The 13,758-nt window shown below is 42.5% G+C and overlaps 4 protein-coding genes across 4 annotated transcripts; 2 read left to right on the top strand and 2 right to left on the bottom strand.

The window, feature by feature from the left end:
• Positions 1–131: 131 nt before the first annotated feature.
• Positions 132–3,795, bottom strand: IL334_004147 (uncharacterized protein; the record flags this gene model as incomplete). Its single annotated transcript, XM_062935870.1, has 9 exons — positions 132–321; positions 409–847; positions 913–1,803; positions 1,868–1,989; positions 2,039–2,101; positions 2,169–3,173; positions 3,257–3,393; positions 3,570–3,577; positions 3,669–3,795. 9 exons carry the CDS (start codon positions 3,793–3,795, stop codon positions 132–134), a joined length of 2,982 nt encoding a protein of 993 aa, XP_062791921.1.
• A 784-nt stretch (positions 3,796–4,579) lies between these two features.
• IL334_004146 (uncharacterized protein) lies at positions 4,580–9,602 on the top strand (the record flags this gene model as incomplete). The annotated part of the gene is made up of 23 exons (XM_062935869.1): positions 4,580–4,633; positions 4,719–5,029; positions 5,116–5,307; positions 5,368–5,536; positions 5,589–5,708; positions 5,764–5,877; positions 5,933–6,104; positions 6,154–6,226; positions 6,279–6,456; positions 6,515–6,582; positions 6,636–6,906; positions 6,959–7,196; positions 7,251–7,349; positions 7,416–7,555; positions 7,606–7,904; positions 7,968–8,367; positions 8,424–8,546; positions 8,606–8,811; positions 8,873–8,996; positions 9,072–9,196; positions 9,257–9,397; positions 9,458–9,542; positions 9,591–9,602. The coding sequence occupies 23 exons, from the start codon at positions 4,580–4,582 to the stop codon at positions 9,600–9,602; spliced, it is 3,714 nt and encodes a 1,237-aa protein (XP_062791920.1).
• A 668-nt stretch (positions 9,603–10,270) lies between these two features.
• On the top strand, positions 10,271–12,707 carry IL334_004145 (uncharacterized protein; the record flags this gene model as incomplete). Its single annotated transcript, XM_062935868.1, has 11 exons — positions 10,271–10,449; positions 10,634–10,669; positions 10,771–10,877; positions 11,008–11,098; positions 11,187–11,346; positions 11,457–11,666; positions 11,746–11,804; positions 11,868–11,905; positions 11,977–12,337; positions 12,416–12,537; positions 12,616–12,707. 11 exons carry the CDS (start codon positions 10,271–10,273, stop codon positions 12,705–12,707), a joined length of 1,455 nt encoding a protein of 484 aa, XP_062791919.1.
• A 414-nt stretch (positions 12,708–13,121) lies between these two features.
• IL334_004144 (uncharacterized protein) lies at positions 13,122–13,681 on the bottom strand (the record flags this gene model as incomplete). Its single annotated transcript, XM_062935867.1, has 4 exons — positions 13,122–13,199; positions 13,308–13,394; positions 13,474–13,533; positions 13,634–13,681. 4 exons carry the CDS (start codon positions 13,679–13,681, stop codon positions 13,122–13,124), a joined length of 273 nt encoding a protein of 90 aa, XP_062791918.1.
• Between the last annotated feature and the right edge of the window lie 77 nt (positions 13,682–13,758).

Genomic DNA, 13,758 nt, shown 5'->3' with positions numbered 1-13,758 from the left:
GCGAGTTGCTCAGTCGTACTCTAATCGAGATGCATTATATGAGTCTTGTTCTCCTACATAACATAAAATCCCAGAAACAGAAATGGATAAAAGCTCAACCTTTGCATTGGTAGTAGTTTTGACTGATGTCTTCACCACCACGAACTATCCGCTCCCGTATATCCATCGATTCCATCCCCATCAAATGCTCCATTCCCGTTATTACCTGGACCGGTCAATCTGTTATCCACATCTTGAGGTAAGAAGAATTGTTCTAATCCCACATATGGTGCCATATCAGTCTGATTGGCGGATGAACCTAATGATTGACCATCTAAGAATCTGTTGTTCGGCATGAAAAAGACAAGTCAGCGGGGCAATCATCTTTGCACACAGCGCTGATAGTTAGAAGCGAGAACGGAGACTGACAATGGTAATTGGTTGTCTTCACCCAAAGATATACCTGCTCTTTCCATTGTTTCCTGAGCGAACAAAGAATCAAATTCGAACAATTCAGCAGATGAAGGACTATCGTTCATGAGTTGATTGGTAGCATTCATCAACACTGCAGCTGAAGTAGGTGACATGTTCACTTGCGGCGGAACGAGACCGTTACTCGTACCAGTTGATGTTGGTGCGGGTGCTGGACTAGGATAGAATGCAGGATTGACCAGTTGAGAAGGTGAGAATGCAGTTATAGCAGAGGTCATTCCAACAGGAGTACTGGTACCGCTATTGCGAGTCATCGTAGGTAATCCAGAAGATGGTTTATTAGGAGATGGCATGGCGCTGGGCGCAGGGATGACTTTTTGTCGTCTGGCCTTTCGTAAAATCAATCGAAGTGACCGAGCATATCTTCCAGCTGGAACTGTGGATGGTCATAACATTAGTTCGATCAGTGATGAAGATCATGGTTTTCAAAATGAGACTTACTTTGCGATAAAACCATAGCTAATTCTTCTATATCTTTAGCTGTTTTCTTCAGATTCAACTGATGAGGGAAAAGTCGAGCAATTCGAATCAAGAAAGAGGCAGCAAACGCAGCACAAACATGAGTATAATGTACCGCGTATTTCAAACCATTTCGATAATTCTCTCCATGTAGACAAATATCCAATATCTTTTGAGCGTTTCTCATGGCTCTAATGGCCAGAACTCTCTTCTCATCCGGCATCTTAGAAACATCTGCAGGTTCACGAATCCCTCTTAAGAGTTGTGAGTTGACGAATAACTCGGCGTATTGTCTTTGAATAACAAGGGATTCTCTGAAGAAATCTCCTTTTCCTTTTCCGAACTTATCTGACAAAACTCTATCCCAATATCTTTCCCATGCATCAAAGTCGGTATTGGCTTGTTTGAGTCTTCTGAGCGTACCTTCGGCGATGGGCAGATCAGGTGAAGTGGTCAGTTCAACGTGGAGCGGAGATCGCAGTGCCGTCATTTCGACAGTAGATACGAGTCTGGCGTCAGAAGGAATGGAGTAAGGATGTTCAAGGAGTCGACGACATTGGTGAATGGTTTCATCTTCGCGGATGATCGCAGGTCGTCCAGTGCCATACGCCATTTGATGTTCCATCAAGTAAAGACACAACCAGACTCTCGATTGAATGACCAAAGCTCGTTCTTCCTCCATATTAGCTTCAGGTTTCTGTTTCCCCATACCGGTCCTGAGTAGGTGAAGGAAAGATCGATTGATACCCATGTCCACGGCCATTCGTACGGCGTGACCACCTGGAAGCCATCCACTATCGCGGAAGGCTGACAAGAGAATCATGCTTTGGACTGCCTCGATACGCTGGACCGGGTGGAAGAGCGTGTTGACGGCTTTTTCAGAAGAAGATCAGCTTGTGATAGATAGCTCTCGATACAGCAAAGACAAATAGCTTACCTATCTTTTCGGCATGCGCGCGGCAGAGAGTTTGCGTGGGACTGTGAGGGCCACCCCCATCCCGTACTCGAGCGCCAACGAATATCATTGTGGTGAGAGCGAACGGTGATCGTACACGGAGGCTACAGGAAAGATAAGCGTCATTCACAGTAACGAAAAATTGATACTCACGAATCCCAGGTATCATGTTTAGGGTCAAAGCAGGGTATGAAGTTTGATGAACCTTGGTAATAGCTGGGAAGAAGTGGAATACAATAGGATGATTAGTCACATGATGAATAAGATGCAAGGAGAGACGTACATGTTTATCATTTCTTTACCCTCTTCCTCAGAAACAAGCCCTTCAGCAACGGCATCGGAGAAAGCGTGAACATGCTGTCTTTTTGGACCAGCCTTGAAACCGGGTCCAACAGGTAGAGGTGGAAGGTTTTGATTTTCATATATGACAGGTCCTGATGCAACAGGATGTGTGGCAACGTGTCGAGCTCTTTTGGGTCCTGTCTTGCTATCCTCATTGCCCGACGAAGATCTTTCCATCTCGCTTGCAGATCGCTTTATTGGTGTACCACCATTAGTACTTGTGCTATTGGCCTGCTCTTCTCTGGCTCTTTTTACAGCAGCTTCTACTAGTCCAGCCATGTTGGACATTTCCCCTAAAGGATTAATGATTTCATTGGGACCTAAAATATCTTCAGGTCCCATCGAGCCAGCTCGAGAAGGAGGAAGAGACATGTGTCGTGTTGGAGGTTCTAATTCTGCAAGATGAGGGGATGTCCACTGAGTCCCTGCAGCCTGGAAACCAACGGGAACGGTCTGCCGTCTCGAATTCTCGATAACGGGTCTACGAGCGTGTTGAGGGGCGAGAGCACTCTCATGAGGTGACACTGTGAAAGTAGTATTAGACGAATTCATCTGATATGGATTGAAAGGTCCGGCTGAGTTGGTGGTTTGAGGTAAGAAAGACGGAGTCTGCGTTGATGGTGTATGCGAGAAAATATTTGGTTGACTGTGCGTAGATATACCACTCGACACGGGAGTACGGTTAAAGAGGTTGGTTGAGTCAATGGCCGCTGGGTTCATGGTTGGTGAAGCAGTTGGAGGAGCCATGAGTGAGTGTAATGTGGAAGGAGGTAACGATATGGCACCAACAGAAGAAGCGTATTCTGGAGAGGTAGTAGTAACATTTACAGGAGTTGGAGCTGAAGCATTCGAAGCACCAGATGACATTCCTGCTCGAAGTGTAGTCACCAAATCGGTTAACGTATTTTGAATGGCTGAAACTTGACTTTCGAGTGATCGTATTCGGCTAAGAAGCAATGTTGATTTTTGAAATCAGTTTACCTGATTTCTATTGCATGATTCTTTTGACGAGTTTTACTATCGACTTACTCTTCGCCTACGTTCCCATCACTTCCTCCTGCCCTTCCAGGTTTTTCCATTACACATTCTAATCCACCATTTCGACATCTTTTGCAAGGGGGATCATCTGCACCCACACAACGCATTTTCATTCTCCTACAGTTATTCTGTGAACACAAAATGGAGGCAAACTAGTCAGCTTCAACTTTTCAGTGTGCAATTATTATGTTTGATTGTGTGAAGAGTATACAAAACAGAAAGATTGTCTGATTGGATTATAATTTAATTTATGCGGCTGAGATTCGATTAAACCGGGCAGACAGGAACATCATAAAAAACTCACACAAGCCCCTACAGAAACGAAACATATTAGTATGGAATTTCAGTCGGTATATAACATATCCTCAAGTAGATATGTGGAGAGATGAAGTGGTAAACTCACTATTCACTCTGTTGATAACACCTTTCTTATCACCCTTTCCACCTTCCTTCTTGATACCGATTTTTGAATTTCGTTGATCTTGATCTATTTCATCTGTGGAGAAGTCTCCATCTTGGTCGTGATCCATCGTTCCACAGTCTTACCAAATATCCATCTAAAGTCGAAGGCTTAAAATGAGAGTCTATCTTAGTCGACGTCTTCGAGCTATATATAGCAATATACCTTTCAGAGCGAAGTGAGTATGATGTCGTATTTATATCGGTTCCGACAATGAAATCCTCAGTATACGTGTATAAATCAAGTCAAGATTGCAAAAGGACTGACTGTGTTCGAAAGAAAGCGAGCAAAGTCAGCAGTCATAGCTTGATTATGTGCTTGAACAATGAGACATCTTTTGACTCACTATATTGCGTTCTCCTCTTAAGATATCGAGTCTTCAAAGTTTAGAAAGGGGAAGTTGACATATGTCCATATGCACAATGGATGAGCGGTGATTGATGTTGTAGGTGTATGTCTATACACATTTGCCAAGATGCGAAATGATTTCCATTCAAGATGTAGAAAAGGGAGGGAGATTCTCAGGTTTGTATTTCACCTCACAATTGGCATTTGACTCGCTTAAACCATTTCGGGATGTGATTTGGTGCGATTTCTGCAGGCATGCCTATTGATTGGACCAGACCAACCGGGAATTACCGAACGATTAGGCTCGCCGCGGTAATGTTATAAGACGCGTTTATGATAATGCAAGATCGCGTGTGGTTGACTAACGTGAAATGGTGAGGAACATTGGAGGGGAAGACGTCGAACAGTGAACATTATTGAATATCGTTGATGGCTTACTCGTAACATACATACAGCTCTTATCATCAGCAATTGCTCTCACAGACACAGCTGACCATCAGAACAAGATGCCTCTTCGACGCCTGGAGTTGTCAAACTTCAAGTCATATAGAGGTCAACAAGTCAGCTTTATTCCTTTTACATCTTCTTCCTTGTCTTCCATTTTCATGCGATCATTCAAGCTGACGATAGTGATGCGGACATCAGGTAATTTCATTTGGCGATGCGCCGTTCACATGTATCATAGGACCCAATGGTGCTGGTAAATCCAATTTGATGGATGCCATCTCTTTTGTCTTAGGCGTGAAATCAGCCCAACTTCGATCTACACAGTTGAAAGATTTAGTATATCGAGGAAGAAGAGCCGCTCAGATCGAAGGAGAGGAAATGGACATTGATGAAGAAACTCAGACTCAAACTCAAACTCAACAGAGTGGTACCGAAAATGACGCTAGAACAGCTTGGGTAATGGTAGTATATGAAGATGAGCAAGGGAAAGAATGGTCTTTCAGACGAAGGTAGGTCACATTCCTTTTTCAACCGTCCGCTCCTCTTTCCAACTCAAAATAATCACGATAACTGATGTGATTCTTGCCATCAAAAGTATCTCAGCAGCCGGTGCATCCTCATACTTCCTAAATGGGAGGAGTGTAGCTTGGAAAGACTATAATGGACAATTGGAGAAATTCAATATTCTCGTTAAAGCAAAGAATTTCCTTGTCTTCCAAGGTGATGTAGAAGGTGTCGCGAGTCAAGATAGCAAAGCTCTTGCAAGACTTATAGATCGAATCAGCGGGTAAGCTGACCTGTTATTACCCATCTCTCAATGGTGCAAGTCCAGCTGACATAAGTGTAGTTCTCTCGATCTCGCTCCCGCTTATGAAACTGCTAAAGCTTCTCAAGACAAAGCTACAGAAGCATCAACCGCAAATTACGCCAAGAAAAGAAGTATCATCACTGAAGTCAAGCATTTTAAAGAACAAAAAGATGAAATCATGCAATGGGAGAAAATGAGAGATGCTAAAGTATGTGTCTTTGAATTATCACCTGATATATGACTAACTAGTACATATTTAGGACGCTCTTGTTCAACGGCATGCTCTTTGGAAACTTTATCATCTGACTAACGAGATCAACGAGTCGACTCAAAAGGTAGAGGAAGCAAGTAACAAATTAACGGAGCTTCGTCAATCAGCTGTAAGCTAATTCCTCCGTCTGTGTCTTGATTACGTATAGCTGATGGATTGCGCAGGATCGAGACGAGCGCACGCTCCGTGACGTGAAGAAAGAGCAAGCTCAAGCTCAATTGACAGTGAAGAAGAGAGAAGCAAGTGTTAAGAAGGCAGAAAAGGCATATGAAGATAAAGTAAGTCTCTTATCAAGGAAAAACGATTATGGCAGAATCTGATGGCAATCCATAGAAACCCGAACTGGTTGCAGTACAGACTCAAATAGCTCATTCAGAGAAGAAGATCAATAATGCTACAATCTTAGCTGAAAGGGTACAGAAAGATGAGACCAGACAAGCGGAGAATCTGACAAACCTAGAGAAGGGTGCTAAAGATATCGAGACCAGGATGGAAGAAGCAGGAGGTCAGTTGGCATAGGCTCCGGCAAACTGCAGAACTGACTTCTTTCGCAGAGAGACAGAGGCAGCGCAGTCAAGCTGCTGGTATCACCCTCTCTGGTGCTGATCTAGAAGAATACCGACGACTGTAAGTAATTCTTGTACATCATTTGAGCATCAACAGCTAAAAACTGGTATAGACGATCTTCTGCAAATTCACAAGCTGTCCAAGAACGTCAACAGCTCGAAACTCTTCGACGTCAACAGAAAACCCTTCAAGATGGGCTTTCATCCTATGAAGACAGGATACAACAAGCTCAAAGACAACGAATCAAGGTTTCCGGAGAGATCGATACCCTGGCTGAGCGAGAAGAGGCCGTGAGTTCCTATGTGAACGTATACCGCTGACATTTAGATGGACACAAATGTGACCGAGCTTACTGCGGACAGGGAGAGAATAAAAGCTCAATTGGATCACGCTCAAGCTGAAAGACGAAGAATCAAGTAAGTTGTCCTAATGTCACAAATGCTAGCATTCGGCTGAATGTACTGTCTAGCATGCGAGAGACAGAAATAAACGAACGATTACAAGAAACGTACAACAAGCTCCTTCAGGCCGGTGTTGACAAGCGAGAAACTGAACGAGAAGCCAAACTCAAGGAAACCATTGCTAGTCTCAAGAGAGTTTTCCCAGGTGTTCATGGTCGGGTAGTTGATCTTTGTCGACCGACGGCTACCAAATATGATGTCGCTGTCACTACAGTCCTCGGAAGGAATCTTGATGCCGTGGTAGTGGAGCACGAGAAGGTTGCCATTGATTGTATCGAGGTGAGGTTCTCGATCATGAACGACGTTCCACAGAAGCTAAGTGAGATTACAGTACATGCGCAACCAACGAGCCGGTCAAGCGACATTCATCCCCCTTGACACCATACAAGTCAGACCTGTCCCAGAGAGACTTCGAAACTTCGTCAAAGGAGCCAGACTTGCCATCGATTGTATAGAATACAATCCCAACGTTGAAAGAGCAATGCAACATGCTTGTGGTAGTGCCCTCATCTGTGATACCATGGATATAGCAAAATACGTTTGCTACGACAAAGCTCAGGAAGTCAAGGGTGAGTATTCTGAATATTGATATGTCCACTTCCGTGCTAACGAGAATATCATAGCTGTGACTCTCGAAGGTACAGTCATACATCGAAGTGGTCTGATAACTGGTGGTCAAGGGTCTGGAGGGGCAAGGAAGTTTGATGATCGCGAGGTAGAAGGTAAGCTATCCTCAAGGTAGTACGACATCTCTCAGGTACACGCTAAAGATTTTCAATGCTAAATAGGTCTCAACCGACAAAAGGAGTTGTACCTTTCGCAATTACAAGAACTTCACAGATCTAAGCCTAAAGATAAGGCAGATGAAGGGTTTCTTGAAAGTCTCGCTCGTCTTGATGCGGAGTCCACCATCGCGAAGGATGAGCTGGTGAGTCCATATATTGCTGCACGTGTTAACCCGCTGATCAATACATGTAGGCCGCCACACGCACACGTCTTAATGGTCTTCGTGAAGAACTGGAGCATACCAATTCGAATATCAACAAGCTCACTCCAGAAGTTCAAAAGCGTCAAAGAGACGTAACCAATGCCGAGAACCGAAGGAGTGAATTGCTTGACACCGTTCATACAGTTGATGACGATGTATTTGAGGAATTCTGCGAACGCATCGGGGTGGCCAATATACGAGAATATGAGGATGTTCAACTCAAGATCGCGAAAGAGGCTAGTGAAGCGATGGAAGGCTTCTCAGCCCAGCAAGCCAGAGTAAAGCATCAGTAAGTATAACTCAGTTACTCAGCTATTGTTTGTGCAAAGTTGAGTTTATCCCCTTCGTTTAGAATCGATTTCGAAACCACTCAACTCGCAAACACACGTGAACGACTTGCATCTCTCCAATCTACAATAAGCAAAGAGAACCGAAACATCACAACACTTCAAAGCAACCTCGCCGACATTGAGTCGTCTCTTGAAGAACTTCAAGGCAAGATAGATAGCCAACGTGTTCGACTCGATGCTGCCAGTGAAGCGTATGAAGCTATCGTTACCCGTGTTGAACAAGCTAGAGATACTGCTCGAAGGACTCAACGTACACTCGATAAAGCACTGAAAGAGATCGCTGCATGGAACGACGAAATTGAGAGATCCGGTTCTGAAAGACATGCCATCTACAGGAGGTGTAGATTGGAGGAAATTGATTTACCTTTGGTAACAGGTTCTTTGGATAAAGTCCCCATTGAGGTGAGATCTTGCATTTGTTCGTATATCTCACGGAATGAACTAACGTCTCGTCGTAGCCCACCAATTCTCGAGGCGAAGATGCAATGGATATAGACGACGAAGGAACTCAGCGTGCGGTCGAAACAGATGACTATGGAATCGAGCCAGATTTCGATGATCTCGAAGAAGAAGACAAAGAGGTAAGCAATATGAGATGGGATACGAACTAGATGCTGACTTGATGCGTGAATCTGCTCAGGATAAATCCGAAGACGTTGGAAGAGAATTCGAAGCTCAAATAACCAAGATGAAAACTGATTTAGAAAAAGTTGTACCCAATATGAAAGCCATAGATAGACTGAAAGATGTCGAAGCTGGATTGGAAGAAGCTGAAGATGAAGCTGAAGAGACTAGAAGAGAAAGTAAAAAAGCCAAAGATGAATTCCAATCTCTGAAGAAACGCAGGTAAGCTTATATTCTACTACAACCCGTGTGTATTGATTGCTGATGATCCCATGTTGAATAGATGTGATCTTTTCAACAAAGCCTTCACTCATATGTCTGAGAAAATCGATAGGATATACAAGGATTTAACGAAAACTCAAAACCAAGTTGGAGGCACAGCATGGTTCACACTTGAAGATGCCGAGGTCAGTTGATGGATTGCACTCAACGTCCAACGGGTTTGGATTTAGCTAACTTGTACTTTTGGATTGTTTGTATAGGAACCATATCTGAGTGGAGTGAATTACAATACCATGCCTCCGGGAAAGAGATTTGCGGAGATGGAACAGTTATCAGGCGGAGAAAAGACGATGGCTGCTTTAGCATTACTTTTCGCCATTCACAGGTCAGTTCACAATGAGGACATAAGGTGAAACGGTGAACTGATTATTATCTTTGAGTTTAGTTACCACCCAGCACCATTTTTCGTGCTTGATGAAGTTGATGCCGCACTTGATGCTACAAACGTGTCAAAATTAGCTAGATATGTCAGGAATCAAGCTGATAAGGAAGTCCAATTCCTTATCATCTCTTTGAAGAGTACATTGTGAGTGACTATGTCCATTCATTAGCCTATGGACTATTACTAACTGTTGGTGTCACATAGATATGAAAGAGCAGATGGGTTAGTTGGTGTATACAGAGAACAAGAAGAGAATAGTTCGAGAACGTTGACGTTGGATCTGAGAAAGGTGAGTTTCGTCACCGGCGAGCAGTCACTGATATCGCGTGATTCGTAGTATGCTACATAGGCGAAGCATGCGGTCGATGCCTATGAGATCTGTTGATATAACCAGTGGTGGTGTTGGATAATCATGCATTTGTATCTGTATCTATATACGTATCGATGATGGTGCCACCTGCAATTACCATGTTGATATGAGTTGATGATTTGGGATGTGATTCTCTTGATAAGCGAAGTGGACTGACTCTGTGGTGAAATGAATGAATTCCTAAAAATGTAGACGTCATTTTGTACTCTCCTGTATGGTGGTGATGGTAACGATTGGAATTCCCCTTTTTTCCTTTCAGGTGAAAGTTGCTTTTACCGCATACCGGCATTTAAGTCTTTACGATAGCTATAGAAACCTGTTTGTTGGATCTAAATTCGAAAAAACTTGAATCACATATTGTTCTGAAGAAAAAACATCCTTTGTTTATACGTATCTCTCGACCATACGAACGACGAATACAAAGATAAAAGGTGAACTCAAAGTAAAACCCTACGAACACCTTCTCGTCACTGTCGTTCTCACTTTCTCACACCTCACACCTCTTCTTGGCTCGACCACTTGGTTTGTTTCCTTGACCTCGTGACCTTGAAGACCGATCAGCTCGACAACCATCACCAGTATACTTTAGGATTCTACATAGTCAAGCTCATCTCCAATCTCAATTCACACTCACACCCACACCCAAAATGCCCTTACCACCCATTTGCACCACTTTTGAACCTTACTTCTTGCTCTCAGATGAGAAGCTGAAAGATATAGTAACCCATTTCAAAGATGAGATGTTAGGTGGATTGGGAGAGTACGGTAAAGATGTAGCTATGGTTCCTAGTTTCGTCACTGGTGTTCCAGATGGCACGGAAGAGGGGTAAGTGGTTTCTTGGGTTTTTCCTTTGGCAACGGGGTGCGAAGAGAGGAAGGGGCACTAGGTAAAAATTGGCTCATGAGATGAGATGAGATGAGATGAGACCGGCTGTGTGTTTGACATTGAAAGAGGATCATCCATCAAGTACAAAAACGCTGATCACTTCATCACATGATAATCAAAATAGTACTTTCTTGGCTCTCGATTTGGGTGGTACCAATTTGTGAGTATTCTTCACCACCACACGAAGTTTCAATCAAATATCCTTTCTCCCTACTCTGCGAAGAAGAGAATGCCAGAACCATAACTGATTTTGCGCTGTAGACGAGTATGCGAAGTTCGTCTTTTCGGTCATAACAAATTTGAAATGAAACAACAAAAATATAAAGTCTCTGATGAGTTGAAAGAGGGTGAAGCTAGAGTTCTGTTTGGTGAGTCATTCGTTCTTCCTTTTCGGTTTTTGATGCTTTTCCGATTCATGCGTTTCCCCTATACTGGATAGGGTGGATTTCGAAATCGTGTTGAAAACGTAATGCTCACGTCGAGATGAAACTTTTACAGATTATATCGCAGATTCAGTTGATGCATTCTTGACTGAAATTGGATCTGATATATCGAACAATGAACCTATGCACTTGGGTTTTACTTTTAGGTGAGTCCGTTCATTCACCTCATATCCTTTTCAAGGCGTTCCGTATATAAGGCAAAGCGCTGAATTCTCTTCTGTCACACGACATCAGTTTCCCGGTTGAACAAACAGCTATTGATGCTGGTAAATTACTTACTTGGACAAAAGGTTTCAACGCTAGAAATGCAGTCGGAAATGATGTCGTCAAACTCCTTCAAGATGCTTTTGATAGAAAACACATTCATGTCAGATGTAGTGCTATCGTCAATGATGTCAGTTTTCACTCTCCTCTCTTTTCCATATTTTGTCTCGTAACCAGTAATCGCCATGTCGGTAAAACGATATGATATAAAAGCCCGGTGTGCTGATTTGGATACGATAGACCGTCGGTACACTGCTCTCAAGATCATATCAATCTGGACCTTCACTTATTGGAGCCATTTTCGGTACCGGTACCAACGGTGCATACATTGATAAAACTCGAACGATAAAGAAATTGGGTGAAAGTAAGATTAAAGAAGCTGAAGCAGGTGGTGAACACGCTGGTGAATTCATGGTCGTAAATACCGAATGGGGAGCTTTCGATAACGGCGTGAGTAAACTTATATTTCAAATGACCTATCCTCCTTTGGCGGAAGATAAACTGAAATCTCTTTTATTGGATGACATAGAGACATTGTTTACCTATTTCAATCTTCGACAACAAGTTAGATAGAGAGAGTATCAATCCGTAAGTTGGATCTAATTGACAAGTATGTAGGATGGCTACTTAAGATATTCTCACTTCTTTTAGCCGAAAACAAGCGTTCGAAAAGATGGTTTCAGGAATGTGTGAGTGAAACGAAATTTTCGTCGAGTCATCTGGTTTTTCATGACTGACAGTGAGATTTCGTACCTCTTAGACATCGGTGAAATCACTCGAAATATCTTTTTGCACCTTATCGACGCATCGGTGTTATTCGATGGATATTCATCAAAAGTATTGAACACTCATTATGGATATGACGCATCTTTTGTCTCCGGTATCGAAGGTGCTAAATCAGACGAAGAAGTCAAGAAATTGATTATAAGTCAATTGGGAGTTGAATCGAAATTGATTGAAGAGGACGACATTGAGATCGTCAAATGGGGTTGCCGAATCGTTTCCGACAGAGCATGTAAATTAGCTGCATGTGCCATAGCCGCAGTAGTTCAACATACTGGAAATGACAAAGTACCAGAAGGAGAAGAAGATAAAGGTGTAGAAGTCGGTGTGGATGGAAGGTGAGTTCGATGATATTGCTGCACCCTGATTTCGGTTGAAGGAAAGGAAAAGCTGATTTTCGATGGTGTGTGTCACAGTGTTGCAGAATTTTTACCGAACTTCTCGGAAAGAGTATCTGAAGGCTTAGCTTCTTTGCTAGGTAAAGAAGGTGGAAAGAGAATCAGAATGGGTTTAGCAAAGGACGGAAGTGGTGTAGGAGGTGAGTCAATATTTGCCAATCAATTCTCGAGAAGTGGACATACAAAAGGATCGTTGGCTAATTCTACCCACTTTACAGCCGCATTGACAGCACTTCAAGCTAAGAAAGCAATGGACAGAAGATCAGAAACAAATTCATCTTTCGTTCCAGGAAAAACTGGACTAAAGTAAATTAACGTAAAGAGAATGGTGGAAAAGAGAAAAAGAATCATTTGTCATTAGTAAATTATCATAGCCATATCAAATTTGATGCAGGATGTTGGATTGATTCTAAGAGAGAAACATGTACACTTCGTCTGAATTGCCATATAACATCAATTTTATGCAGTTTATAAGATGTTCTGACTGTAAGAACAAAGCTTAATTCAAAGTCTTACAGCAACCAAGTCACAGTCTGCCGACTCAGTGCATTGATTCAAGTGGTCAATGTCTATTTCATTGCTCGTCATTATCATAACATGTCATGAATTTCGCTACTATACAACGGTTTGAGTATATTCTTCAATTATCTAATGTATCTTTGCTTATTCTGCGTAATATCTTGATTGGGGATCGTCAAGCATGAGCTTCCATATTCACAATCAATCACGTTTGGTGTAATTTCCTAACAGGAAGGAACTTGATAGGATACCGATTGAGGTAAGGCCAAGGAGGTACTGTTGCCTATTTACCCACCAATCCCACAATCAGCTTTGGATCATTTTGGATCTTATATCGCAAACGATAGTAACGACGTCTTTTGTCGTTCGAAAAAAGTACAATAAAACGTACTAAAAGGAGAATGACGAAACCACCTAAGAACGTCTCTAAACCTAGTAAGACTGAACTTGAAAAATATGAAAGTACGAATGATATTATCTGTGATTTCCGTCAAAAATTATAATCATTGATTCAGCTACTTTCTCCACTCTCCCTCTCCAGATGAGATATAGCTTACCGTCAGAGCGATGAGGAAAGTCTGAGAATGTTGCTCAATCATATGTTGTGATGTAGGATCCTGTTCATCAACATCGTCAATGATTTTAAACAAAGGAAGTATACGTTATGAGTGATCAGATAAGTAAGAGCTGATGAGTAAGTACGGTGAGAAAACTCACTATTCTGCCTTCCAACGCCTTTTGGACTGATTCTGGTAGTTTGTCCATGATGGTCGATCAGCTGGCCTTTTCGTGGTTTACTGAAGCAATTGAGCAAGACAATGACAATGATTAGTGACAAGCTA

This window comes from Kwoniella shivajii, chromosome 5 (genome assembly GCF_035658355.1).
Source record: "Kwoniella shivajii chromosome 5, complete sequence".
In the NCBI taxonomy this organism is placed as follows: Eukaryota; Fungi; Basidiomycota; class Tremellomycetes; order Tremellales; family Cryptococcaceae; genus Kwoniella; species Kwoniella shivajii.
Note: the sequence above shows the minus strand (reverse complement) of the source record. Positions and strands in the feature narration are given on the sequence as shown.